At 38.4% G+C, this 26376-nt stretch overlaps 1 protein-coding gene across 1 annotated transcript; it reads right to left on the reverse strand.

Annotated features, from left to right (window-relative positions):
* Positions 1-14599: 14599 nt before the first annotated feature.
* LOC149639897 (uncharacterized) lies at positions 14600-16550 on the reverse strand. The gene is made up of 2 exons (XM_089850837.1): positions 16308-16550; positions 14600-15415 (listed from the first exon to the last, which is right to left on the reverse strand). The coding sequence occupies exons 1-2, from the start codon at positions 16548-16550 to the stop codon at positions 14600-14602; spliced, it is 1059 nt and encodes a 352-aa protein (XP_089706963.1).
* Between the last annotated feature and the right edge of the window lie 9826 nt (positions 16551-26376).

The following is a 26376-nucleotide window of genomic DNA, read 5'->3' on the forward strand; positions in this document are numbered from 1 at the left end:
AAGTTAAAAGGAATAACGTCATAAAAAACTAGTTTAAGTGAGCCAATCTGAAATTTTAAACTTTTTATTATCTGTTGGAGGGAGGGGCTCTATACTGGGCTCTGAGTCGGACTGAATTAAACGCTAACCGTTCTCTATTCCTACCTCTAAAATTAAATCTATCTCTGTTGAGGCTTTATAATAAAGCAGACCGCAACCAAAAATGGGCAAAGGCGTATTTCACAACTGACGTTCAAAGCTACCGATGGCAAAACCTAAAATTTAAATGAAAAAAAAACAAAACGAATGCCAGTAACAATGATCACAACTGAAAATAACAGCTAACAGCTAAAACGAACCCGAACGGTAAACACTTGAAGTTGGTCTCTCTGCGCTGCTGGTCTGCTACTCCTTTCGTTTATTTTCTATGGCAAAAATACTAACTTTGGGAGGTATTGGGATATAAGGCCATTTTGTGTTTTAAGACTTTTATTGTGTAAGAAAGAAAACTAGCCTTTTTAAAGAAATTTTGGATAACTATTAATATCATTATTGATAACTAGTAAAAAGTTGAAAAATATTTATAAAATTTGGACGAAAATTTTCAAATAACAAGACTTCCTTCGAGTTTCAAATTGAAGAATGCTCGTGTGCTTTATTGAACTATTTAATACAAACAAGACAGTCACTTTCAGCTTTAATTATGCTTGATATTTTATTGGACATCCCCTAGCCCTCAAAGGGAGGATGAAGAGGACAATAAAGTGATTTTTTTACTATTCTTCTTCTAATTATAAGACCATTTTGCATAGTGAAACATCCAGGAAATACCGTCTGCGTTCTTGAACTATTTATTACAAACAAGACTGTCACTTTCAGTTTCAATTGTAGCCATATATTTTACTTAACCTCCCTTAGCCCTTAAACACATTTTTAATATTTTATTAAATGACAGACATAAACGCCAAATCGGGTTCAAGTCGGGCGAGAGTGCGGGCCAATCCAAAGCGTCAATTCCTTCGTTCTCCAGAAATCTTGCAAGGAATCTGGACGTATGGGCTGGGCAATTGTCCTGCTGAGCCTGAAACCATACACTAAAACAATGTTTTAAGTTAGTTATTAATATTAATACCTGTCACGACGTGGGCTGGTTACTCATACGGAGAAAAACATACCAGCGAACAGGGCAGATCTCTATTTTTAATATTACAATGCTTTACCTCCTAATTTCATTAGAGTTTATGTCTGTCTTTTAGAATACGATTGAGAATGTGTTTAATGGGAGGGTGAAATGAAAAATCAAATAATTTTTTATCGATTCTTCTACTAATTATAAGACCGTTCTGCATAGTGAAACATCCAGGAAATATATCCGAATGATTCAAATTAGGTTCAGATTTTACGGAAAATTTGAAATAATGACCTCCGACCCATCGCGTAACGCCCTGCCTTTCTATTGACAAAATTCTCGTGGCACGCTCCACGCCGAATGAAATTTATCGCGAGATTTAATAAAAGTTGCTTGCGATGTGACTATCGTGGCGCGAGAGCGTGCAACGGAAATTTTGATAACAAGAAGGCATGGCGTTAAGCTATTAGTGAGTGGTGCTTATTTCAAATTATCTTTAAAATCTGAACCTAATTTGAATTTTAAAATCATTCGGAGACTGTATTTCCTGGATGTTTCACTGTGCATATAATGGTCTTATAATAAGAAAAATCGATCAAAAAATCACTCTATTTTCCGCTTCATTATTCCTTTAACGGCTAGGGGATGTCCAATAAAAGCAACAATTGAAACTGAAAGTGACTGTCTTTTTTGTAAAAATTTGTTCAATAAACCACACGAACATTCTTCGATTTGAAACTCAAAGGAAGTCTTGTTATTTAAAAATTTTCGTCCAAATTTTATAAATAAATTTCAACTTTTAACTAAATATTAAAAATTATCCAAAGTTTCTTTAAACAGGGTCGTTTTCTTTCCTACACAATAAAAGTCTTAAAACACAAAATGGCCTAATATCCCCAATACCTCCCAAAGTTAGTATTTTTGCCATAGAAAATAAACGAAAGGAGTAGCAGACCAGCAGCACAGAGAGACCAACTTCAAGTTCGGGTTCGTTTTAGCTGTTAGCTGTTATTTTCGGTTGTGATCATTCTTACCGGCATTCATTTTTTTTCATTTAATTTTTAGGCTTTTCTATTTGAACGTCAGTTGTGAAATACGCCTTTGCCCATGCTTTGGTTGCGGTCGGCTTTATTATTAAGCCTCAACAGAGATAGACTTAATTTTAGAGATAGGAATAGAGAACGGTTAGCGTTTAATTCAGTCCGACTCATAGCCCAGTATAGAGCCCCTCCCTCCAACACGTAATAAAAAGTTTAAAATTTCAGATTGGCTCACTTAAACTAGGTTTTTAGGACGTTGCTTACTGGGACGGCGAAAAATACGTAATTCCTTTTTACCTTTGTCGCTATGACCAGCCTCTTCTTTCATATCCCACCGTCCCGAGGAAGGGGGTCCGGGACTTTGACTCGCGCCCACATTACTATGTTCCCTATTCCTGTTTCTAAAATAAAGATCTTTCAATGGCCTCACATTTGCGCTAAACGCGGGAGGCTATGGGCAACCCCAGGCTCCGTTTAGCGAAGCTCAATCGCGTAGCGGATGTTCCTAGCATAGAACCCATCTCCTCTGAAGTTGTTCCATGTATGGAACAGTCGAATTTTTCTGTTTGAAGGCATCTCGTGCAGCGCATACGCCATCATGAATGAGATTTTCACTAGGCTGCAATGAGTCGGGCTGAAGACCCAGACGTAATTAATATGAGTTCTAAATATTATGATATCATGGCCCAAATAAAAATATTTTCAAACCGCTTCTCCTCTTCAAAAGACGCGAGTTTTCTCTTCAAGAGAGGGTGAAGTGGAAAATTAAGTGATTTTATTTATCGATTCTTCTACTAATTATAAGACCAGTCTGTATAATGAAAAACTTAGGAAATACCTCTCATTGATTTTAATATTCAAATTAGGCTAAGATTTTAAGAATAATTTTAAATAAGGACCTCCGACCAATCGCGTAACGCCGTGCCTTTTTGTTAACAAAATTCTCGTGGCACGTTCCATGTCTCGCGCCACAATTGTCACATCGTGCAATTTTTTTCAAATCTCGCCATAAATTGATTCAACACGGAGCGTTCCAAGAGAAAATTGTTGATAAAAAGGCGGGGCGCTACGCGATTGGTCGGAGATCCATATTTAAAATTATCCATGAAATTTCAAACTAATCGTAGTTTAAAAATCGTTCGGTGTTATTTCCTGGAGGTTTCACTATGCAGATCGGTCTTATAGAAGAATCAATAAAAAATTACTTTATTTTCCACTTCACCATCCCTTTAATGAACGTCTGATTTGTTTCAAAGTATTGCGCCACAAGACCAATCATATATATACGCATAAGGTGCCATAACATCTAACAAGCATTATTACGGCAAAGATTCGATACTCGATGATGAATTATCGCCACTCTAACCAAGTTTGCCAGATTTTGAATAAAGGCTGATTACTCGTGATCTATTCATCGGAATTGAATTTGGTGAACACTTTTCAAATATGAATCGACCCCAAGGAATCCGAAAATCGCATTTATATCCTCGAGAAATCAATATTTTCAAAGTTGATAATTTTGACATTTCCGGTTTCCGGTATAAGTATGCAAAGGACAACTTTGGAACGGGTAAAATATGAAAGATAAATGCAAAACTTTTATAACGCACTTTATTCCAGAGCGCTAGCTCTAATAGTTTTTGAATAATAGTAAAATATGTGCGAAAAACGCAACGCGCAAAGACTTCTTTAACAGTCTGTACATTCGTACACGAGGGGTTTGTACCCCGAGTTCCGAATGTATATGTTATAGCGTTTGACCACCCAGAATAGAGGCTGGGTATCACCTCGGTCGAGACGTCAATTTGACATGTTAGGTTAAGACGCACGTGTTTTCGCCTTGTAGATGTTTCGAAACGAGGGGTCGGATACATCTTATTCTATACACTATATCTTTTGAGTTATCAGTATATTTCGAACTGGTACCCGACCACCCAGTAATCAGGCTTGATTTCTTCGCGGCTTTTGGGTTTTTTGGGGGAATCACGATTGAAAGTAGTGATTAATAGATGTATGGTTTTTAATCCTACAATTCATACAAACTGTTTGAAGTTCTATTGTGATTTTTTGAAAATCCGTGGAAAGGTTAGAGGTTTTCATACTACATGTTGTACCCAGGGGCATGGGCCATTTTCAATATTCTACTCACAACGATTTTTCTGACCAAGACGCAAGTCGAGTAGATTATTTTTTAAACCAAAAAACTTTGAAATTAAATTTAGAAAAAAAATGGTTGCCGGGCGTATACCCACAGAATTGAATGTATGGTTAAGTGAGGAGGAAAATCAAAACCTCCCAATATTTGTTGTAGAGGAGGATGACATTATAGACGAGGGGGGGAGTTATCAATTATATAGTTGAAAATGAAGATGGGAGTGATGACTCCATGCTCACATTCCCCATCTTAAATCCTGGCGACATGTAAGTTTTTTCTTTTTACCCTTATTACTATTGTTTAATATCAAAAATTAATTTGTTTTTATGTAATTAGCGCCGATCTCGGCGATTTTGAAGATTTTAACGAGGAAATCGTTGTTAATATTAATTGTGATGGATACAGGTAAATACCTCAATATTTATGAAACCCACCATAAATTGTGCTAATTGATATCGTTTAGGGTGTTAGACACCGTAAGAACGCTGCTCTTGCGGAGTATGGGCTCGGAAGATGTGCGGGAGCTTCTAACCGCGTTAGAAAATTTAATTGCGGGGTATATTCGTCCCAGGTGTGTATTGAAGATATTGAAAATATTTTGATTTATTATTAATTATTACTATTATTTCATTTATTTATTAATATATTTTTCTACCCCTCCGCTTAGTCCGACAAGGGACGAAAACGGGGTTTATCCCACCCCGGACGGGGGATCACCATCCTCTAACTATGATGGATATGGGTATGATTCATTAACACTTTCAATCCTACTTACGTTATACACAATGTACATAGTTTCACTAAAAACTTTTTTCCTTCTTATTTATTAACAGCGTACAAAACGCGTTATATACATTGTTTGTGAGGAGGCGGGATAGCCGCAACATGGCCGAGATGGCCGTGGAGGAACGCGCGATGATCTCGCATTTGGAACGGGCGCTTATACAGCACGTTGGCGCTGCTATAAATTCTAGCGTGTTGGAGTATTTTGAAATCGCATTTCAAGTATAAAAATAATAAAATAAAAGCTAAATAAATATATGTATCACTTAACTTGAATTTATTTTGTTTTATTCGTCTCCTAAATGATTATTTACAATTTCCTGGTGGTTATAAATCCACTCGGAAAATAATATACATTTTGAGAGTGCACACAAATATTTCTTGTTATTATAGGCAGGCTTATTATTAAGCATACACGTCACCATCGGACCATCCTCATCGATTTCGTTAGCTTTTGGACATCCTACTCCATTCAAGTCTATAACTTCTCGATTAATAATGTTCATCAAAAATAAAGACTTTTCCTCCCCTTTACAGAATACGCGGTGGTAGCCTTGAACTGCAGATCGGAGGCACTCCCCGAGTTTTTCGTAGGGGGTTACCCCATAATCCCATTCCAGACCATGCAGGTTGTTTAGAAGCCACCTGTTCTGACGCACAGTGTCATATGTAAGTTCTTTTTCACTGTATGGGGGCGCGAAAGACCATGAGCCAACCCTCGGTGTTTTCTCTACGGTTGTAACGGCCACCTCCTTGGCTATTTGTTCCCGTTCAACTCCAACAATTCGCCCGGTAAGAAAATCAAAGTCAACGACCACGGATTTCTTAAGCCTTGATGAGGGTAAAAAATCTCCCATTAACACCGATATTTACGGTTCACACTTTAACTTTAAAAAACACCAAGTCCACAAAAATTATACTTACATTGTACTTGGTGGCTGTTCCTTCCTTCCTCGTCGGACTTTAGAGAGATTGTGATGGTGGTTTAACTCAGGGTCCTGGCTATTTATACTATTAATAAGATCATCACCCTAGCTTTGACTGTACATTAATGGTGTTTACGCCGTGGGTGTTTTCGGGAAGATTATTCTCGAACAATCCACAACTTTGACTGTACATTTTACGTCATGGCCTTAAACAACGTTAACTTGGGTTTTACGGGGAATTTTAATTTTTCTAGAATGATCTAGAATAATCGGTAGAGCTGGGTTTTTTGGGGATTCTTTATTTTCCCCCAACGGCATCTGGAGGTTCATACCCCTTAACCATTTGATTAATACCGGAGAAATTAATGGTTCAAATTTTGATCTAATTAACATATTAAAATACTGTTTATTTCTTAAATCATAATTCACCCTATCTTCATACTCCAATGTATTTACTTCTGCATCCGAGAATCGAACACGCTTCATTGACCTGTCAATCAAAAACACCCCTTGCAGGTGCGAGAGCTGGGTGCGTCAATCAAAAACGCCCTCTTGCAGGTCTGAGAGAGGGGTGCGTCAATCAAAAGGCTTACATACAAAGTCTTCCCCCACCATCCTGTTTTCTCACCCGCCATCTTGCAATCCTCAATCCTCAATCCTCCCTGCCTTCCACTGTACCTGTGCTGGGACCGGCATTTATCTACTACTACCACCGTTATACATTAAGGGCAGTATGAAGTCTTATCTAAGAGAGCTACCGCTCTCTCAGAGTAAGTTTTTTGTTTACGTCGTTTTTTTTTCGTTTGAGTACTTTAACTTAAAGGGGCTGTTCGGAACGTAGGAGGGGGGTCGTAAAGCCCCTTTAAGCGATCTAATTGAAATCATAATAGTGAAGGTAATTATATCAGTTGTAGTTTGAATAAGTTTACCAACGTGAGTGTGATAAACTAACTGATACGTAAATAATAGTGAACGTAATTATATAATAAGTTGTTGTTGGAGTTCGTTAATATAAATCTAATTAAAACCATAATAGTGAACGCAATTATATCATTAGTTATTGTTTCAGTACTTTAACTTAATCTAAACCGAAATTCAATATTAACACCGCATACAACCGTTCTAGCAACAATGAAAACAGCCTAACCCTAAACCGAAATGAAATATTAACACCTCATACAACCTTGCAGTCGTCGACCGTTCTAAACTCTAGTAACGAGAGTCACGTGGTCCCCCTACTCTCTCTTTCTCTCTGGCAAAAAAAATAGCAAGCCCGTCGAGGGAAGAGTGAGATACTGTTGGTGAAAATCGCTGATAAGTACTAAGTCTCTATATATAAAAAAGGACTTGGTTTGCCCAAGCCTAAAAATCAAAACGATAAGAGTTTTTTCCAATTGACTGAAGCGCGGATATTTTATTTTTCTATATAATTTTAAAGACAATCCGTATTTTACTACTCTTTAGAATTTAATTCAATCTCCTGATTTTACTGGTAATGGATTTATTTCATATAAAGTAATTGAAATAAAAAATTACTTATCTCAGATTTTTCATGATAAAATTTTACGAAAATGGAATTGTTGAAAAATCTGAGATAAGTAGTTTTTTATTTCAATTAATTTATATGAAATAAATCCATTGCCAGTAAAATCGGGAGATTGAATTAAATTCTAAAGAGTAGTAAAATACGGATTGTCTTTAAAATTATATAGAAAAATAAAATATCCGCGCTTCAGTCAATTGGAAAAAACTCTTATCGTTTTGATTTTTAGGCTTGGGCAAACCAAGTCCTTTTTTATATAATATCTGTTCCTTCAGTCTGCATTTGTATTAATCTATTATAAAACAATTTTTTGCCTGAAATGCGAAATTTTTCACTTCTAGGACGAGGTTAAAAATGGTTCTACACTTATACTAATTCTTATAAGATACGGCTCACAATTCGATTTAGAACCCGAGCTATATAGTCAACTTCAAAACCAACATCCTGCCACGATTTTTAAACTATCAAAGCCGTATCTTTTACAGTCCACTCTAAGATTGCAATTATCCATGACATTGCGTTCACTGCCCTTGTACGTTTACAGTGAGTGGCACCGTGGCCAGTTATTTTAATTAAAATACCTAGGCCACAGGTCCAGTTTTAAAAAAATCCTTATTTCCAACACTGATCCATCTATCCTTCAAGCTTTTACAATCACCCATTGCATAGACTCACTCAATAGTCTGCCTAAGCATGGATTTATAATAGAAGCTTACGCTTCCTTGATATTTCACTCACCTTAAAACGCGCACAACATTTATTCCTCGTCTGAAATAGTACCAGCCTGGCACGCGCGTTTGTGACGTAGAACTTGAGGCAAATTCAGAGGGGGGTTGAAGTTTTTCACGTGATCGAGTTCTAATTTTTAATAGCGCGCGCGAAATTATTTTTAGAAAAACGCGCGCGCACGCGCGCCGAAAGAAAAAAGTTTGCCTCAATTTCTACGTTATCAGCCCCCCCAGTCCCCACCCGCGCGAATTTTTATGACATAAATGTGTTTAAAATCAAAATGCCTTACTGAAGGCTACAGTGAAATATCCATGAAGCGTAAGGTTCTATTTTAAATCCATGGCTTAAGTAAGGCAACTTAAGCCTTGGTCGAAACTAACATCTAAAATATAAATTAAAAAGGTATCTTAAGTATAAAATTTCAACCGAGACACATCATTAAACGAAAATTAGACCCGCCAGAGAAATTTTTAATAAATATAGTGTTATATTTATTGAAAAATATCAAGTTAAAAGTTTCAAGGCGGTGAAATGGCAAATTAGCGTCGTCTACTGTAGAGTAATGAACAATTAGCGTCGTCTGCTGTAGAATAATCTTTTGAGGTACTTACATTTTTAATTAATTTAACATACTTAGACTTAATTAATTTTGATGAAACTTGAAAAAGGCACACCTTGAATAGTTACTTGTTAATTTGAAAGTATTCCGAAACGTAACTTCGCTTTAGTTTTTAAATGATTCGATGTGCAGGAGCACCAAAAACCCCATGTTATTCCTATGGGAAAATCGGCGAAAATCTGTGAATTTTTTTATTTAACATTACGGGAGGGTGTGGGATCGTATCTAGAAGTGCCTACCGGCCCTCTAGAATAGCTCAGTCTGTAAGGCGTTGTACTCTGGTGCCTGTGTGGATACAGACGTGGCGGGTTCAAATCCCGGTCGTGCCAAAAAATTAATTCTTCAATAGTGAAAAATTTACGGGACCTCGTTTATATTTCGCAGAAGTTCGTATTTCTAGCGGGAAGTTTGAAATGAAAGTAACTTTATTTATGTTAGATTCTTCCAGGTCACATGAAAAATTGGGGGCAGAAAGGGGGGGAGAAGATGCCCAGCCGTAAGGGGTAATTACAATGCTTCCGCAGTCTATAGACAGCGAAAGCAAAAACGTAAGGTTGAATAAAAAAACAACAAATTCGGTTGTAAAATGTTGAAATCATCCGATGTTCATTAGTGTAGAAGTCCGCGTGACCTTGGCTTTCCTATTGGACCAACGGTCACACCCATTCCTGTCCTAAACATCATTAGGACAAAAGGGGACAATGGATTCTTTCCCCCCATTTTTTTTCAGATAAACCTCACTTGTTTCTTGTTACTTTTTACATTAATTTCAAATAAAAATTTTTATGCTTTTGCAAATATCGTCTTTTTATTTCAAATGAGTTCGTGTCGCGGAATAACAAAGGGTTACTACTGATCACTATAATACATGGAAAGGTCAAGGGGGTTATAAAATAGGCCTAAAAAGGTCAGGGTATTTTATTTTAGTGGGGAGAATTTCTTCAGCTGTTAGTTAAAGGGGCGATCTTGCTCATAGAGCTTTAATAGCCGGTGGGGTTTGAATAAAAAGAGAGGGGTCGAAAGTAGTATATAAATAAGAAAACGGGATGGGTGTGAATTTGCCATAGAGATAACATGGAGTATGATACCCTATGAGAAAATTAACTTTGGGTATAAAAATTCGACGGTCTCGAATTATCCGAAGCGGCTGTTTTGTGCACCTTGGACGGCACGGAGAGTACGTAAGTTTCACGGTAAAATGAGAAAAGAGCGGGACGTGTATGGACCATAGAACTAACACTGGGTGTTTAAATTTTGCCGCGGTAGAGGCTGACAAAGGTAGTACGGAGGGTCCGTACATAAATCGACGAGGGGGATTGGATCCTCACCGTTTCAGAGTACGGGGGAAGACCGAATAAATTGTACGAAAATTATTTGCCTAATCATCGGTGCTTTCCCTGGTATATTACGGGAGTCTGGTGTCGAGAAAGAACTAAGAGTTCTCAAATTTCCCTTCCGAGAGAGAGGAGAACGTTTTCAGTGTGCTTATAGTATGAAAGAGCGTGAACTATAAATTCTCCATAGGAATTGTACATACAACATTGACTATAGGATATATAATTTTTCTGAACAAGGGAAAAAGGGAATTGTTTTTAATTTCACCGATCCAAGGGTACGAGAGGCCGACTAAATATTACGGTTAGTTATTTAGTTACAGTTTTCAAGGAAGATCTATAAGTTATATTTTTTAATAACGAATTATTATATAATGGGTGATGCTACTCATTTAATTTCATTCCTAATCCGTATCTGGTTTCGAACACATCTCGGAAAACAACTTAAAATGTAAGCGATTATCGGATTAAAGTTTTTCTGAGTGAGTCGTTACAAATGTATGTTATAAAATAAAGGTTGGAAGGAAACTCCTGCATAGTTGAAGCGAACTTTATGAGAGCTAACAACCAATACGTCCCTAAATAATTGGCGTTTCTCGTTATTAAAACGGGTGAAAGTGATGTTTGCACATTAAGGTCACCTTTCCCCTACAACGAGTTAAACGTGAAAGACAAGGCTATAAATTCCTGGATCTCCAGACATATTTGCGGAGGGTGAATACGAATTGGACGAATTATCTGGAATCGTCGTGTCCATATCGAAGAAAGCACCAATCCTTTACACAAAGGGGCTAGAAAAACAAGTATATCTTTCTGAACTTTTTGGAAAAACAATAATAAGGTCGAAGAATTAGGGTGCCCCAAGTACAAAGACTTGTCTAATCTCTGTTCAATAGAGTGTAAATATCACTCTGATAATAAAAATTGCGCATTATTCAAAGCGCACCAAATGAAACTATGGAATGTGTAATATTTATCTTGCGAATAAAAGTATTTTGATTTAAACCAGATATGTTTTTCATATATCACAACATGGACTTTCTAGATAGGAATTAATACGTAAACCTATTGTCAAAATGGAAGTACGGGTTTTATTATTATTATTATTATTGTTGATGAGGCGGGGCTCACGCCCTAGCACCGATGCCAAAGGCATATTGTGCAACCTCATAATCAGGCCTTGAATAGGCCCGTAGCCGCAGCGTAGCGAAGAATTCGCTCCACCGTAAAAGAGTAGACCCGCGAGGGCTCCACAGTGTGTGAATCAAAATGTTCTAGTCTAAGCGAGGCGAAGAAGTCGCACTCGCAAAGTACGTGAGCGGATGTTTCTTCCTTCTCCTGGCACGACCTGCAGAGGGGGTCGTCAGCAAGACCCATCAGATGGAGGTGCCTATTTAGCCGACAGTGTCCGGTCAGAAGACCGGTGGCCAGCCTAATATCCCATCTGCTGAGCGAAATTAGGTCTCTAGCACGAGACCTGCAGGGACCATTGACTAACTGTTTTGTCTGTCTCTGGCCATCCATGTCATGCCAGAGCTGGTTTTGTATGACAGTCATCCTGTCATGCAGGCTCCGTTTGACATGCCCGTAGGGGATGGGGACGGCCGGCTCCGGCCCCAAGAGCTTGGCCTCCGCGCCCCTTTTCGCAAATCTATCGGCTTGCTCATTGCCATAATAACCGCTATGCCCTGGCACCCAGTACAACAGAACCCTGTTGCAGGACGCCAGTTGCGCTAGCAGATCAAGGCAGCTACGCACCAGTTGAGAGGTAATCTGACACTGGTCCAGCGCATTCAGGGCGGTTTGACTGTCAGAATAGATCCTCACAGTCCGTCCGTTATACCCTTTGTTAATGCAGTAGTCTGCGCAATAACAGATCGCGGCAATTTCCGCTTGGAACACACTAGCAAAGGTGCCCAGGCAAGCAGAAAAACCGACCCTTGTAGTTTGGCAGTAATAGCCGGCGCCAGCGCCGGAATCAGTCTTGGAACCATCGGTGAACCAAATAGTTTCACCCCCAGTGCCAAGAGGCAGCAGGTTAGTCCACTCGGCCCGACTGGGAAAGTGGATGCTGAATGGCTTAGTGAAATCAAAGCTGGTAACGGTTTTGTCAGAGCACATCGTTAACGACGGCTCAAGTGCAGCGTACTCCCGAAAGAGCTTCGTATGGCTGTAATCCCAAAGTCTTGGAACACAACAGCCATTAATGTGGAGCCTGTAGGCCCCCATGACAGCCTCCTCCTCAATGAAAAGATGAAGAGGTAGCATGTCAAGAAGCACCTCCAGGGAAGCAGTTGGGGTCGATCTCATGGCCCCTGTAACACCAATGCAGGCAAGCCTTTGAAGCTTGCGCAGGGCAGCCTGCACCGTCTTCAGCCGGACCCTTGTCCACCAGACAAGTGCCCCGTAAGATAGTATGGGTCTGATGATCCCAGTATAGAGCCAGTGTACAGCCTTGGGGTTGAGGCCCCAAGTCTGGCCGACTGAGCTCCTGGTCCTCCAGAAAAGCATCTTGGCCTTCTTGATACACCGATCAAGATGCGGCTTCCATGTGAGTCTGCAGTCAAAGGTCACCCCCAGGTATTTCACCTCGGAGGACTTTGTCAGGACCTGGCCAAAGAAGGAGATATCATTGAACAGATCCTTAGTATTCTTCCTCGTAAACGGAACAAGGACAGTTTTATCAGGATTAACGGAAAGGTTAGCCGCCTGACACCATTGCTCCACGCTAGAGAGAGCAGATCTCATAAGTGTGGTGACAGTATCCGGGAACTTCCCGGTAAAGACTATTGCTACATCGTCCGCATACCCGAAGCAGCTACAGCCCCCAGCACCCCCGAGTCTCTCCAAGAGTTCGTCCACCACCAGGCACCACAACAGGGGGGAGAGCACTCCACCCTGAGGGCAGCCCCGGCTGGTAGTCACCCCTAGAGAGTCCCCAAGGAGGGACGCCGACACCTCGCGGTCCGTAAGCATGGACTTGATCCAGCGGCCAAGAGTGTCGCTGATGCCAAATCTCTTGACAGCTTCAGTAATAACCGAGCTAGAGACCTTGTCAAAGGCCCCCTCAATATCGAGGAAGACGGCCAGTGAAATTTCCTGAAACTCGAATGCCCTGTCCAGGCAATTCGTGAGGCCGTGAAGGGCCGTCTCAGTTGATTTACCTTTTTGGTAAGCAAATTGTGAAGAAGAGAGAGGAGTTACCGAAAGTACCTCGTCTCTAATGTACCTGTCCACCAGCTTCTCCAGGATTTTGAGGAAGAAGGAGGTCAGGCATATGGGCCTAAATGCCTTCGCCTCGAGGTAGGAAACCTTCCCGGGCTTGGGAATAAAGATGACCTTAGATCGCTTCCAATCACAAGGTATGTGACCGAGAGCAATGCAAAGTCTATAGATTTTGCATAACGGAGAGGCGATGTGGTCTAAGCCCTCCTGCAAAAGCCGAGGGAAGACCCCATCGGGTCCCGGAGACTTGTAGGGCTCAAAACAGTTGACAGCCCAACGAAGCTTGGGAATCGTAACAACCTGCCTCGCTACAAGCCAGTCCTCTCTCTTCGCCCTGTGCAGAACAGGGTATAGAGAGTCAGGGTTTGTTGGATTGATTGGAGTGGAGTCAGGGAAGTGGACCTCCAGCATATGCTTGAGAGTCTCAGCCCCAGACTTAGTGTACACACCCTCCTGCAACTTAACAAAGTGCCTCAACAATTTAATTCTGATTCTTATTCTTTAATTTCAATATGCCGAAACTCAATTTAAAATTTGTCACTATGACGTACATGATGAAAGAAAATATTGTTATAAAACACCTATGACAACAATTTAAATCAATTAAAGTTACTTGTCCTAACCCCAACACCACTTAAAATTGATTTGGTTTCTAATAATATATTTTTTAAATACCGTGAAAATGTCTAGACCAATTGATCTTTAGTTCATTACTGACGTAATTAATCAGTTCTAATTACCATTACAAACATATTAATAAGTTAACGTTCAAAGCTCGTGTGTGATTTTAAAATATACATATTCCAATTTTTCGGCTAATATAAAAGACCAAGTCGAGAAAATAATATTCAAATCCGTTTCTAAAGTCTACCATGACATCCCTCGACAAAAGTATGATTGTTACCATACTAAATTATACAGCCCAGATCTGCCTGCACTGTCATTCTGAACCTTCGAGGTTATTGTTCGGAAGTATCATAATAGATTGTGGTTTATATTTAATCTTTTCCCGAATCTTGCACTATCAAAATATCGCTTTGTTACCACTCAAACATTGGGAAGACAAAGCAGTCGTTGGGTGGCTTAACACAAGTTATTAATATATGATTTTAAGAAAAAATAATTCGAATCAAGATCCTATTGTGGCGTTAGAGGTTTATGTGCTACGCTACGGCCGTCGGCGAACAAACCAAAGTGATTCACATCAAAGGGTTGGAAATTATATGGTGACAATTTTAGATCACCCAAAAATGCACTTTGCTCGACCATCCCTATGACGACTCTATTCGGTTTCTGTCCATTAAATAAATAATCCTGTACGACGCTCATGTTGCCTTTTGGGATCGAAAACGAAGTAACTTCCGTGCAGGTTATTGGGTATTTCGCTCTCGACATTTGTAGCACCTTCGCGTGTGAAAGCGGAATTTCAGGTATCAACCTGACTTCCCTCAAATATAATGATGCCGCTTTAATGTTCAAATAACATTTTACGTCAGAATGCAAACAAAATTCTGTATTCGGCTTTCCAAAAACAAATTTTAAATCCGCCAAGTTCAAAAGGTATTGGGGTTGTTGGCAAATGTCTAAATGAAGAGCACCAATCATATCTATAGTTCCTTTTTGGGCGAATTTAGCTCTCTTCAAGAAACCCTTGTTATTCGCAAAATCGATGAACTTGCACGGAGTGTCGCGATTAAACAATGAGCTTGTCAGATGACTCTTTTTAGCAGAGTCTCCAAACGTTAACATAGTTTGAATCATACTTTTGTACGGGTAATTTTGAGCGGAAGGGGTAACCAATTTCTCGTTTAAAAATAAATGCACTTCGGGAAAGAGACTATGCAAAAACAAATTAACGGGGGCTACATTATCCGCCGGCGTAGTAACTGTACCATCGGCGGCAATCACGGCAGCTTTCGGGGAAGATCCATGATCCAGAGCTGTGCTAATTAGCTGACAACTAATTGAATTAGAATTAGCAATTAGGGAAATATTTATGAACTAATTAATTAGCCAATTAGCAATTAGGGAAATATTTATGAACTAATTAATTAGCCAATTAGCAATTAGGGAAATATTTATGAACTAATTAATTAGCCAATTAGCAATTGGACATATAAACTAATTCAATTCAATTAGAAATTAGACATTTATTTATCAAACTAATTAATTAGAATTACTATTTTCTAATTAAGGTAAAAAAAGAAACCATAAGTAAACATAAAAGTTTTAAAGTGCCCATGAATTTAGTACTTTGGTAATGCAAAGTTTAATGTTTTAATGCCATTGAAAAACGGGTACGGAAGCCGTGAATTATTCTCGAAAAATGAGACAAGCCTCGAGCCTTCCGTCATGTTAAAATTGGTCTCATTTCTTCATTTTCTTGCCGCAGTTCCTATAATGGACTCCTGAGTAGTAAATACATGCGCACTGCTATTAATTCGAGTAGGTAAAACAGTCGAAATTTCGAAATGGGGCATTTGCGAACTACGAAATTTTCTACTAGTACTACTTATATTTGAGGAGCTGAAAAATTTAGAGTAGCACTTAGGTTTCCTCATTGATATAATAAGGCTTTTTCATATTCAAATAGATGAATCAAGAGTTAATTCCTCGATTTTTTACAACAAATTGGCGTAAAAGATTAATTGAAAATTCAATTGGCTAATTAGTTAATCCTAAATCTAATTAAATTTTAATTAGATAATTACCTTTCCGATTCATACTAATTAATTAGAATTACTTCTCAATTAGCACTAAGGTAATTAAAATTCAATTACCATTTTCAATTAGTAAATTTTGCTAATTAATTAGAAATTCAATTTGCTAACTAATTAATTAGCACAGCTCTGGATCCATCATCCATTTTCACATCCGCTTGAACATGGAGCAGAGTTTGGGACAAATCCGTGTACGATTCGGAATTTCCACTAATAGAGAAAACTAAGTTTGAATTGTTGCTGATGCTGGAAATGGGAAAGTATTCGACCCATTCACCACTGATAATTCCCGTTTGCGTTAACGGGACTTGGAAAATATCCAATTCGGAATTGACGCAGCCACTAGAGTTAGGATGCATCAACGCCATATTCTTGGGCTTTAGGAAAATATATCAGGATAAGAACGACACGATGTTTTCCTCTTCTTAGCTTTAACCCGAGTGACTTTGCGATGCACCCTACGCCTCTTTTTAATTCCGGATCCTGTCATCTCCCTAACCACATCCGCAGCTGACAAAAAGGTTTCTCTGCCGGCGCTCTTCGATCTAGTCACTAGAGACTTTTTGATTGGAATACCACTAGCAACGTCCGTCACGACTTTCGCTCCGGTATCGAGAAATTTTCTTCCAAGAAACTGAGCACCACGTTTAAAAAGGGGCATGGCGCTCCGAAAGTGCGAAGCCAGTATGTTCCCTAATCCATACCCTCTTTGCACAGGAACACCCCGATATACAGGCATGGACCCGAAACCAGCCTGGTTTAAATAGTAGTTCTCATAATCGCTTTGGGCGGAAATGTAATGGGGTCGTCCCATGATGTTTGTCACTCGCCGCTATTCACTGAACTGAAAGTTACCCGTTCCAGCTTGTATTATTATAAGGTGAACCAGGTCCTTCGCGGTCTGAAGTGTAGAGTAACGTTCACCTTCCCTCGTTCGAATTGTATAGGGTTTCCCAGTTCATCCATAACGTTAATTTCTATAGTTTGTATGTCCGAAGAAGCTACAGGCAGATAATGAGGTCGAGCAAATTCCACATCGACAGTTTCTCCGTCTTTTCCTTTCACGCTGATTATTCTCAAAAGGGGGACTTTACTATCCCCTACGATCGTATTTGTAACTGCGTCAGAGTAAACAAACAGAGAATGTAATCCAGCATCCAAATCCAAGATATAAGGCGCCATCATGGATTCCGTAATTACGTAATCTTCATTTGAGTCATGAGTAAATCCCATCATAACCGCAATATCACCAGGTATATTTATAGTTTAATTATGGTCCATGAAAACGGATACGCGTTTTAAACTAGCAGTGTACGTGAATTTGATTTTGCTATTATTGAACAACAACATTCCGAGTAAATCTCGAATTGATAAGAAACTGCCTTTAGGAATAACAACTACCGTTTCCATAGTTTTAGCGTCAGTGGACCAAATTCTTATAGATCTTTCTCCCCTCACATTATTCCAGGTTCTTGGATAAGTTATTTCCGTCAATCCAACTTCGTAAGGGCCGTTAAGTTTTAATACTTCTGGAAGATACGTCCTAAATTTACTCGTAGTATTGTTGGGAAAGTATTTTGTCGATGAATCGGATGGTAAAGTGATATAGAAACTCATTGTAAGTCTATTTCCTGCACCCAACTGTCAAATTGAGGTCCGTATCCACTCCAACGCACCAGCAATTCTACGGTATTATCAGCTTTCTTTCGCTTTTTTAGCACTTTTTCAATTTTGAACGCGCAAGTCTCGAGATCCTTTCCTACCTTTTGTACTTCCTCTTTGTAAAAAACACCCAAAATGGGTTCCAAATTTAACGCCTCCAGTTTATATACCGGCCGTTGTCTCGGTATTTGCTTAATCACTCGAAATAATTCTTCCGAAAAATTAGGGACGTATCCTTTCTCGAAAAGCCCTTTGTTTTTGCTTATTCTGACAATGTCTCCGATTTCAAAATCGTACTTTACCGGGGGACTGAAGTCAATATCGCCGTATAAGTTCTTCCAAATTATTTTGGAATTTTGAGTTGTTACTTCGTTAGGCTTACATTTAATTGAACGATGGTAACTGTTATTATAAGCACTAACTAATTTGGGAAGTACATCGACTAACGTATAAGTATTTTCGCAGTAAAGTATCGATACATCCTTGACTTAAACGATCTGATAAATCGCTCGACAATGCTGGCTTTCACTCCGATTTTTTCGCGAAAAACTCAAATTCCTCGTGATTTTAACTCAGCTTGAACGGCTTTACACATAAACTCATTCCCATGGTCACTCTGTAAACGCCTTGGTTTCCTTTCTCCATCCAGTGTCTTTTTCAACGCCTTTACTATAGTGTCTCCTTTCTTATCTTTCACCGGTTCAACGAAAGCGTGTTTGCTAAAAATATCTATACAAGCAAGTAATATCGATAGCCTTTGTTTTGTTTGGAAAGTTTCTGGAGGTCAATGAGGTCGGCTTGCCATTGATCGTCTATACCGTACGCGATGGTCTTATTTCGATTATATCGCCACCTGGTATTTTTATGTAGAGTATAGGTATCTTGCTTCTGTAAAAATTCCTTGACGTTTTTTGGCGTCACTTTGAGACCCTTCTCTTTAGCTGAACGATACAATCCGCAAATACCAACGTACCCACCAGAGTCAGATACGTCGTAATAAATATTTTTTAGCTTATCCATAAATGGTACTATTTCCGGATGTGCGTGTCGCATAGTACAATATTAAGAAATCGAAAACTTCGATTATTACGAAACATAAAATTATTAAGACGCCGGTTAATATTTTTGGATTTTTTGAAAAGGATTCAAATAATCTGGACATGATACCTTCCGCTACAACTTCTGTACAACCATCCATTTTGAGATATGAAACGGAAATAAACGCTCATAACTCGTGATAAACGTTTTATTTGTAATTAAAATCAAATCGTCACCCACTGATTAAGTTTGGGTGATGTCGCGTTAAACAATGATGATTTCAATTCACGCGCTCTGGTAGGGTTTTTGATAAATTTTTTGGTACATTGTTGTTTTGCAATATTTCGTAGAAGCTATTGTAACCGGCTGGGTCCGTATTTGGTTTTGTTTTTCTAACAGCATCGTAAATTAAATCGATCACGTTTGATCCGGTAACGACCCTTCCCCCAATTTCCATTTCTACAAGTTCATTCCACGAAATGAATTTCAATGTCCAAGTGTACAACGATATCGCGTCAGTGAGCATGCTCGGTGGCATAGACGTTGCAATTTCTTCGTACCAGGTTTTTTAACCGATGTCTATTGTTTTTCAACTGGTTTACGATTAGATGCTATGTGTCGCTGTAAAGTTTGATTGTATAAAGTTAATTTCTCCGATTCGGATATATGAGGGTTGTCGAGGATAGTTTTCATTTCTTTATCCAAGGACGGTATTTCCGATTCTAGAGCGACATCTTCGGTGGTAGCATTCTTCATTCGACGTAAATCGTCTTCGGACACCAATACGATTTTCCGAGCCACTATTTATTAATGGCACGGTTTATGGCAGAGCCAGCGACTGAACTAACGATTGAAAGTAACGGTGCAAGTAAAAGAGGTAAAAAACCCCCTTTCTGAACTAGAATCTGTTTTCTCTTAGCGAGAGGGAGTTTTGTACAAAGTTTATACAACACTTTACGGTGTTTCTTCAACTGACTCTTTGCCCATCTGTTAGCTGAATGTTACCAGATCTTTGTCAACAATGAGAAATCAATGGAATCACCACATTATACGTAACGAAAATGGAATGTCACCAGCAATGCTCTGGCACAGAAATCGTATGGACTACTACCGACAAACAGTTGAAAACAATACTTACTTTGAAGATCCTTTGGGATATGAAGTTGAAGGCGATCTAACAGATCCAATTGAAACAAATAATAATGTTGTTGTTCCAGAAATACAACAATATCTGATACCGAATGAGCTAGAAAACTACGACCCTCTTTTGGAAGACGGAAATCATGGTATTAACCATTATGTTTATGTCATCAGCATTTTAGTTGCACCCCAAAATAACTAACAGGTAATTCCACCTGCAATGGACTGACAATGAACCAAATTCCAATCGATATTTTGTAAACGTTTTACAATTATATATTATTCATTATATATTATTCATTATATATCTAGTTCAAGTAAAAATTGTAGAATGTTAGCTCAGAATAGTGTTATAGCACATTTTTACATATACATGAAAAAGTCAAATCTTTGAAATTAATTACTTGCAAATCTTTTTTCGGAAAGAAATTCTTAATATTTAGGCAACAAAGTATCAAGAAATATGTAGAATTTATTTTTATTGACCTTTATGCAAGAATTTCAGTCCATTCAATTTGGAACTAATGCGGTTTTTTTTGGTTTAAAGAAAAAAATAATTCAAATAAAGCGTTTTAAGACAAATGTGCACTATGGCTTTTATTATTAATCTTACCAAAAACCAGTAAAAATTATCTTAACATATTTTAACTAAGAATATTTTGTCCTTAAAGGGAGGGTGAAGCAAATAAAGTGACTTATTATCTAGTTTGCTATTTATTATTATACTTTACGGCTTAGTGCAACATTTAGAAAAATCTCCGAATTATTTTAAAAATCAAAATCTATTTAGATTTCACCTTTCCGACCAATCTCGAAACGCCATGTCTTCCAGTAAGAAAAATGCTCTTTAGCGCTATGTCAAGCGCAATTACATTCAAACATACAGCTCAAGATGAGAAAAACAATTCGAGCGACGTGTCAAATTGGTCTGCGACATAAATCATGCGATGACTAATTTGCTACCTGGAAGGCTGGGCGTTGCATGATTGGTTGGAGGTGCTACTTTTAATTTATGAGTTATCTATTTTATATTTAAAATAATTGGGAGATATTTCCAGAATGTATCACATTGCAGCAAATATAAATAGTAGAAGAATCGTGTGTAAAAATCTATTTATTTCCGTCTTCTCCCCGCCTACAAGAACTACGTTGGCCCTTTCACAGTCTATCTTTTTTTTTACGATATTTCTTAAATTGCTTTGGCACTGTCAGTGTTTTTAAAGTACTTAACGTAGGATTACAAAGAAACACTCGAGAGGTGTCGTAGTAAATGGGGAATCTGTGAAAACTGCAAATGGGTCGATTGAATCCTTTAAATACATATTGTTTAAAAATATATGTTGTCGAGAATTTAGTATGTATCAGAGACCATGAATTGTGCACCTTAATAACAATTAAAGCTCATGCAATACAGTTATAAAAAATGAATTTTCGCATTAAAACATTTAAGGTATACCAAAACCTTCGCAGTTGCCAATTGCAAATTCCATGGCTTTTTTAAAATCCTCATAGTTTTTATGTTTTACAGGCAATTTAATTTGCATTGCGCATGTGTTTGCTTTTGGATAGGGTAAATCAGGTTCTTCATGAAGAAGCTCTATACTTGGAGGTTCTCTCCCAGCTCCTGTTGCGAACACGAGACATTGTTCAAAGGTAACACTCGATGTACCCTCCTCAATGTCTTGGGTGAGCTCCCTCCAAAACGATATTACCTCCAGCTCTATGGATATTCGATTTCTCTCAGAAAAAGAAATATTCTTAAAGATAGTTAAGAATGTTTCTGAAGTTAATTTTGTAGGGTTTTCAGGCCAAACAAAAATGTGGCGAAAGAGGTTCGGTTTTCGTTTTATTTCAGCGAGAAGCCTAAGAGTCTCAAGCCCATCCATAAATCTACCTAATCCTTCTCTATTCCGATTAATAAGATAAAACTTTGTCAGTTTTATCCTTGTCGCTAAACGATACGATTGGAGTTAACGTGCCTGATATAGCCCTTAGGTCAGTTAGGCTATCGGCCTGTCCTGAAGCTCAAACAAATTCGTCGCGTCTTCCACCCCTCGCAACTCAAAATCTTGGATGTCGTTGATAACTGGGATTATTGAACTCAAGTCCACAGTTATCATTTTATACAGCAGTTTGGAGAAACACATTGGCGCAGGTCCTCCATTTAAAATGGAGACGGAAATTGCCTGTCCAACATAGAAATACAAGTCAACATCTAACGCGCTTCTACTACACGTGAGATAAAGGCTCTCTCTCGGTCCCTCAAACATTTGTCATTCAAAAAGAGCCTTAGAAACTCTCTTGTTGGACCACCTACATCTATTGCTCCGAGTGCACCTTTATCGTCGCTAAATTGGACATAAATTTTGTTACTAGGGTTATAGGTCTTTCTTTTAAATCCCCTTAGTGCGTTCTCTAAAACGTTTCCCCTATTGATAAAAAATTTTGAGGATTTTGATTTGTCAATTTTTGATTAAAGATCTTTGAGAATGTCTTGGATTTTTGGCTCCGAGCTTTTAAAATCAAGTTCCAAATCAGTAAGGTTCAAATCATCACTACCGACATTTTCGTTCAGTTTTTCGCTTATCTCGCTGTTATTATCGTCGTCCATATTGGTGATGATCAGAGAAAGAAAAGATTCCCTATTTACAAGTAATTCAGCAAGACGCCCACTTGTAGTTTCTTCTAAAAGACAGACTTAATTTATATCAAGAGATCGGAGAAGTAGTAAAAAGGACACTTTATACTAATGGGATGAGTTTCCCGCCCTTGTGCAGGCCAGGCTTAGTCACGATATAGTATGTTAACAAAATTTACAAAGAAAAACCAATATATTAATTCTTGGGATTACAGATGACACTATGTAACCTAAAAATCATGAACCCTAGATGAAAATATTTCCTCTCTACAATGTTTTTACCCTTTGGACTTAAATCCGGGGCCACTGGCCCAGCCCATTGGGCCTGTGCCCGAGGGGCAGGTCACATCCATGATTAAATATGCACCTTCGCATGATTAAATCTGATTAAAATTATTGTCCCTGCTTCCACTATGCAATGATTAAATCATGATTAAATTATTATATTCGTTAAATGCCGATTTAAAACGCACCCTGGAAACAAGTGAACTGCCCCGTCGTCTATGCCGTAATGCAACGCTGCTACTATCAGATGAAAGGTGTTTGTATCCCCAACTTTTGAAAATATATTTTAGTTTGAAAGATCTTTTATCAAAACTAATAATCCTCTCATCCTTTCATGTAAACCATTTACCAATTTTAAATTTATTGGCCCCCAAATTGCCACTACGTCTAAGAGACCGTTGTACAGTAAAAAGAAAACTGATCGATCGATAAGATGTCGCAATATTTCACGTTATAGTTTATACAGTTCGGATTTTTAGTAAAAGATTGTTTTACCAGTTGAGTACAGACTGTTAAAGAAGTCTTTGCGCGTTGCGTTTTTCGCACATATTTTACTATATTTCAAAAACTATTCAAGCTAGCGCTCTGGAATAAAGTGCGTTATAAAAGTTTTGCATTCCTCTTTTATATTTTACCCATTCCACAGTTGTCCTTTGCATACTTATACCGGAAACCGGAAATGTCAAAATTATCAACTTTGAAAATATGGGATTCTCGAGGATATAAATGCGATTTTCGGATTCCTTGGGGTCGATTCATATTTGAAAAGTTTTCACCAAATTCAATTAGGATGAATAGGTCACGAGTAATCAGCCTTTATTCAAAATCTGGCAAACTTGGTTAGAATGGCGATAATTCATAATCGAGTATCGAATCTTTGTCGTAATAATGCATGTTAGATGTTATGGCACCTTATGCGTATATATATGATTGGTCTTGTGGAGCAATACTTTGAAACAAATCAGACGTTCATTAAAGGGATGGTGAAGTGGAAAATAAAGTAATTTTTTATTGATTTTTCCATAAGACAGTGAAACATCCAAAAAATAACACCGAACCATTTTTAAACTACGATTAGTTTGAAATTTCATGAATAATTTAAATAAAGACCTCCGACCAACAATTTTCTCTTGGCACGCTCCGTGTTGAATCAATTCATCGCGAGATTTGAAAAAATTTGCGCGATGTCACAATTGTGGCGCGAGACATGGAGCGTGCCACGAGAATTTTTGTTAAAAAAAGGAACGGCGTCACGCGATTGGTTGGAGTTCCTTTTTTGAAACTACTCTTAAAATCTTAGCCTAATTTGAATATTAAAATCAATGGGAGGTATTTCCTGAATTTTTCATTATGCATACAGGTCTCATGATTAGTAGAAGAATCAATAAAACATTTCCACTTCCCCCGGCCTTTAAGAGAAAACCCGCGTCTTTTGAAGGAGAGAAGCGGTTTGAAAATATTGTTATTTGGGCCATGATATCATAATATTTAGAACTCGTATTAATTACGTCTAGTCCTTCAGCCCGACTCATTGCAGCCTAGTGAAAATCTCAATCATGATGGCATATGCGCTTCACGAGATCCCTTCAAATAGACAAATTCGACTATTCCATATAAGAAATAACTTCAGAGGAGATGGTTTCTATGCTAGGAACGTTCGCTACGCGATTGACCCTCGCTAAACGGAGCCTGGGGTTGCCCATAGCCTCCCGCGTTTAGCGCAAATGTCAGGCCATTGAAAGATTTTTATTTTAGAAGCAGAAATAGGGAACAGAGTAATCTGGGCGCGCGTCCGAAGTCCCGAACGCCCTTCCTCGGGATATGAAAGAAGAGACGGGTCATGGCGACAGAGGTAAAAAGGAATTACGTATTTTTCGCCGTCCCAGTCAGCAACGTCATAAAAACCTTGTTTAAGTGAGCCAATCTGAAATTTTAAACTTTTTATTACGTGTTGGAGGGAGGGGCTCTATACTGGGCTCTGAGTCGGACTGAATTAAACGCTAACCGTTCTCTATTCCTACCTCTAAAATTAAATCTATCTCTGTTGAGGCTTAATAATAAAGCCGACAGCAACCAAAGCATAAGCAAAGGCGTATTTCACAACTGACATTCAAAGCTACTGATGGAAAAGCCTAAAAATTAAATGAAAAAAATGAATGCCGGTATCAATGATCACAACTGAAAATAACAGATAACGGATAAAGCGAACCCGAACTGTAAACACTTGAAGTTGGTCTTTCTGCGCTGCTGGTCTGCTACTCCTTTCGTTTATTTTCTATGGCAAAAATACTAACTTTGGGAGGTATTGGGATATTAGGGCATTTTGTGTTTTAAGACTTTTATTGTGTAGGAAAGAAAACGACCCTGTTTAAAGAAACTTTGGATAATTTTTTATATTTAGTTAAAAGTTGAAATTTATTTATAAAATTTGGACGAAAATTTTCAAATAACAAGACTTCCTTTGAGTTTCAAATTGAAGAATTTTCCAGTGCTTTATTGAACTTTCAGTTTCAATTCTTGCTTGATATTTAATTGGACATCTCCTAGCCGTTAAAGGAAGGATGAAGAGAAAAATAAAGTGATTTTTTGATAGATTTTTCTTATTATAAGACCATTCCAGGAAATACCGTCTGCGTTCTTGAACTATTTATTACAAACAAGACTGTCACTTTCTGTTTCAATTGTAGCTTATTATTTTACTTAACCTCCCTTAGCCCTTAAACACATTTTGAATCTTTTATTAAATGACAGACATAAACGCTAAATCGGGTTCAAGTCGGGCGAGAGAGCGGGTCAATCCAAAGCGTCAATTCCTTCGTTCTCCAGAAATCTTGCAACGAGGTGGGACGTATGGACTAGGCAATTGTCCTCCTGAGCCTGAAACCATACACTAATGTTTTAAGTTAGTCAAGATTAATTATCAGGTTATTAATGTTAATACCGGTCACGACGTGGGCTGGTTACTCATACGGAGAAAAAAATACCAGCGAAATGGGCGGATCTCTATTTTTACCTCTCCGAGTGACGTATGTCACGGAGAGGTTCTAAAATCGACAGGCATGTCGGGGTGTGTGTGTTTGTGTAGGGGGGGTGTCTGTCTGTTGTTATTGACTTACACCCCAGGGGAGCGCGTTCGCAGTTTCCGAATCGAAGCATATGTGTTCGCCATTTCCGGACCGCATTCACATTTCCCAGAAAATTCAAAACTTGAGGATATTCACAATTCAACTGGCCACTATTGCTTCATCTGACTAGTCAATTTTCCATTCCACATGAACATCAATCTGTATTCACTGGCTTCTAAACACCATCATCTTCTGGTAATTGTCCATCCCACATGGACACCAGTCTGTACACACTGGCTTCTAAACACCACCATCTTCTGGTCATTGTCCTTCCCACATGGACACAAGTCTGTAAACACTGTCTTC

Source organism: Phalangium opilio, unplaced genomic scaffold (assembly GCF_054372755.1).
Source record: "Phalangium opilio isolate 3A_F unplaced genomic scaffold, DU_Popi_V2 ptg000094l_1, whole genome shotgun sequence".
In the NCBI taxonomy this organism is placed as follows: Eukaryota; Metazoa; Arthropoda; class Arachnida; order Opiliones; family Phalangiidae; genus Phalangium; species Phalangium opilio.

What these genes read in the sequence shown, in the direction of transcription:
- LOC149639897 (XM_089850837.1), bottom strand. Translation starts at nt 16,550, where the DNA reads ATGGCGTTGATGCATCCTAACTCTAGTGGCTGCGTCAATTCCGAATTG. An exon ending in TGGATGATGGATCCAGAGCT is followed by an intron (nt 15,416 to 16,307) that starts GTGCTAATTAAT and finishes ATTAGTTGTCAG; the next exon opens with CTAATTAGCACAGCTCTGGA.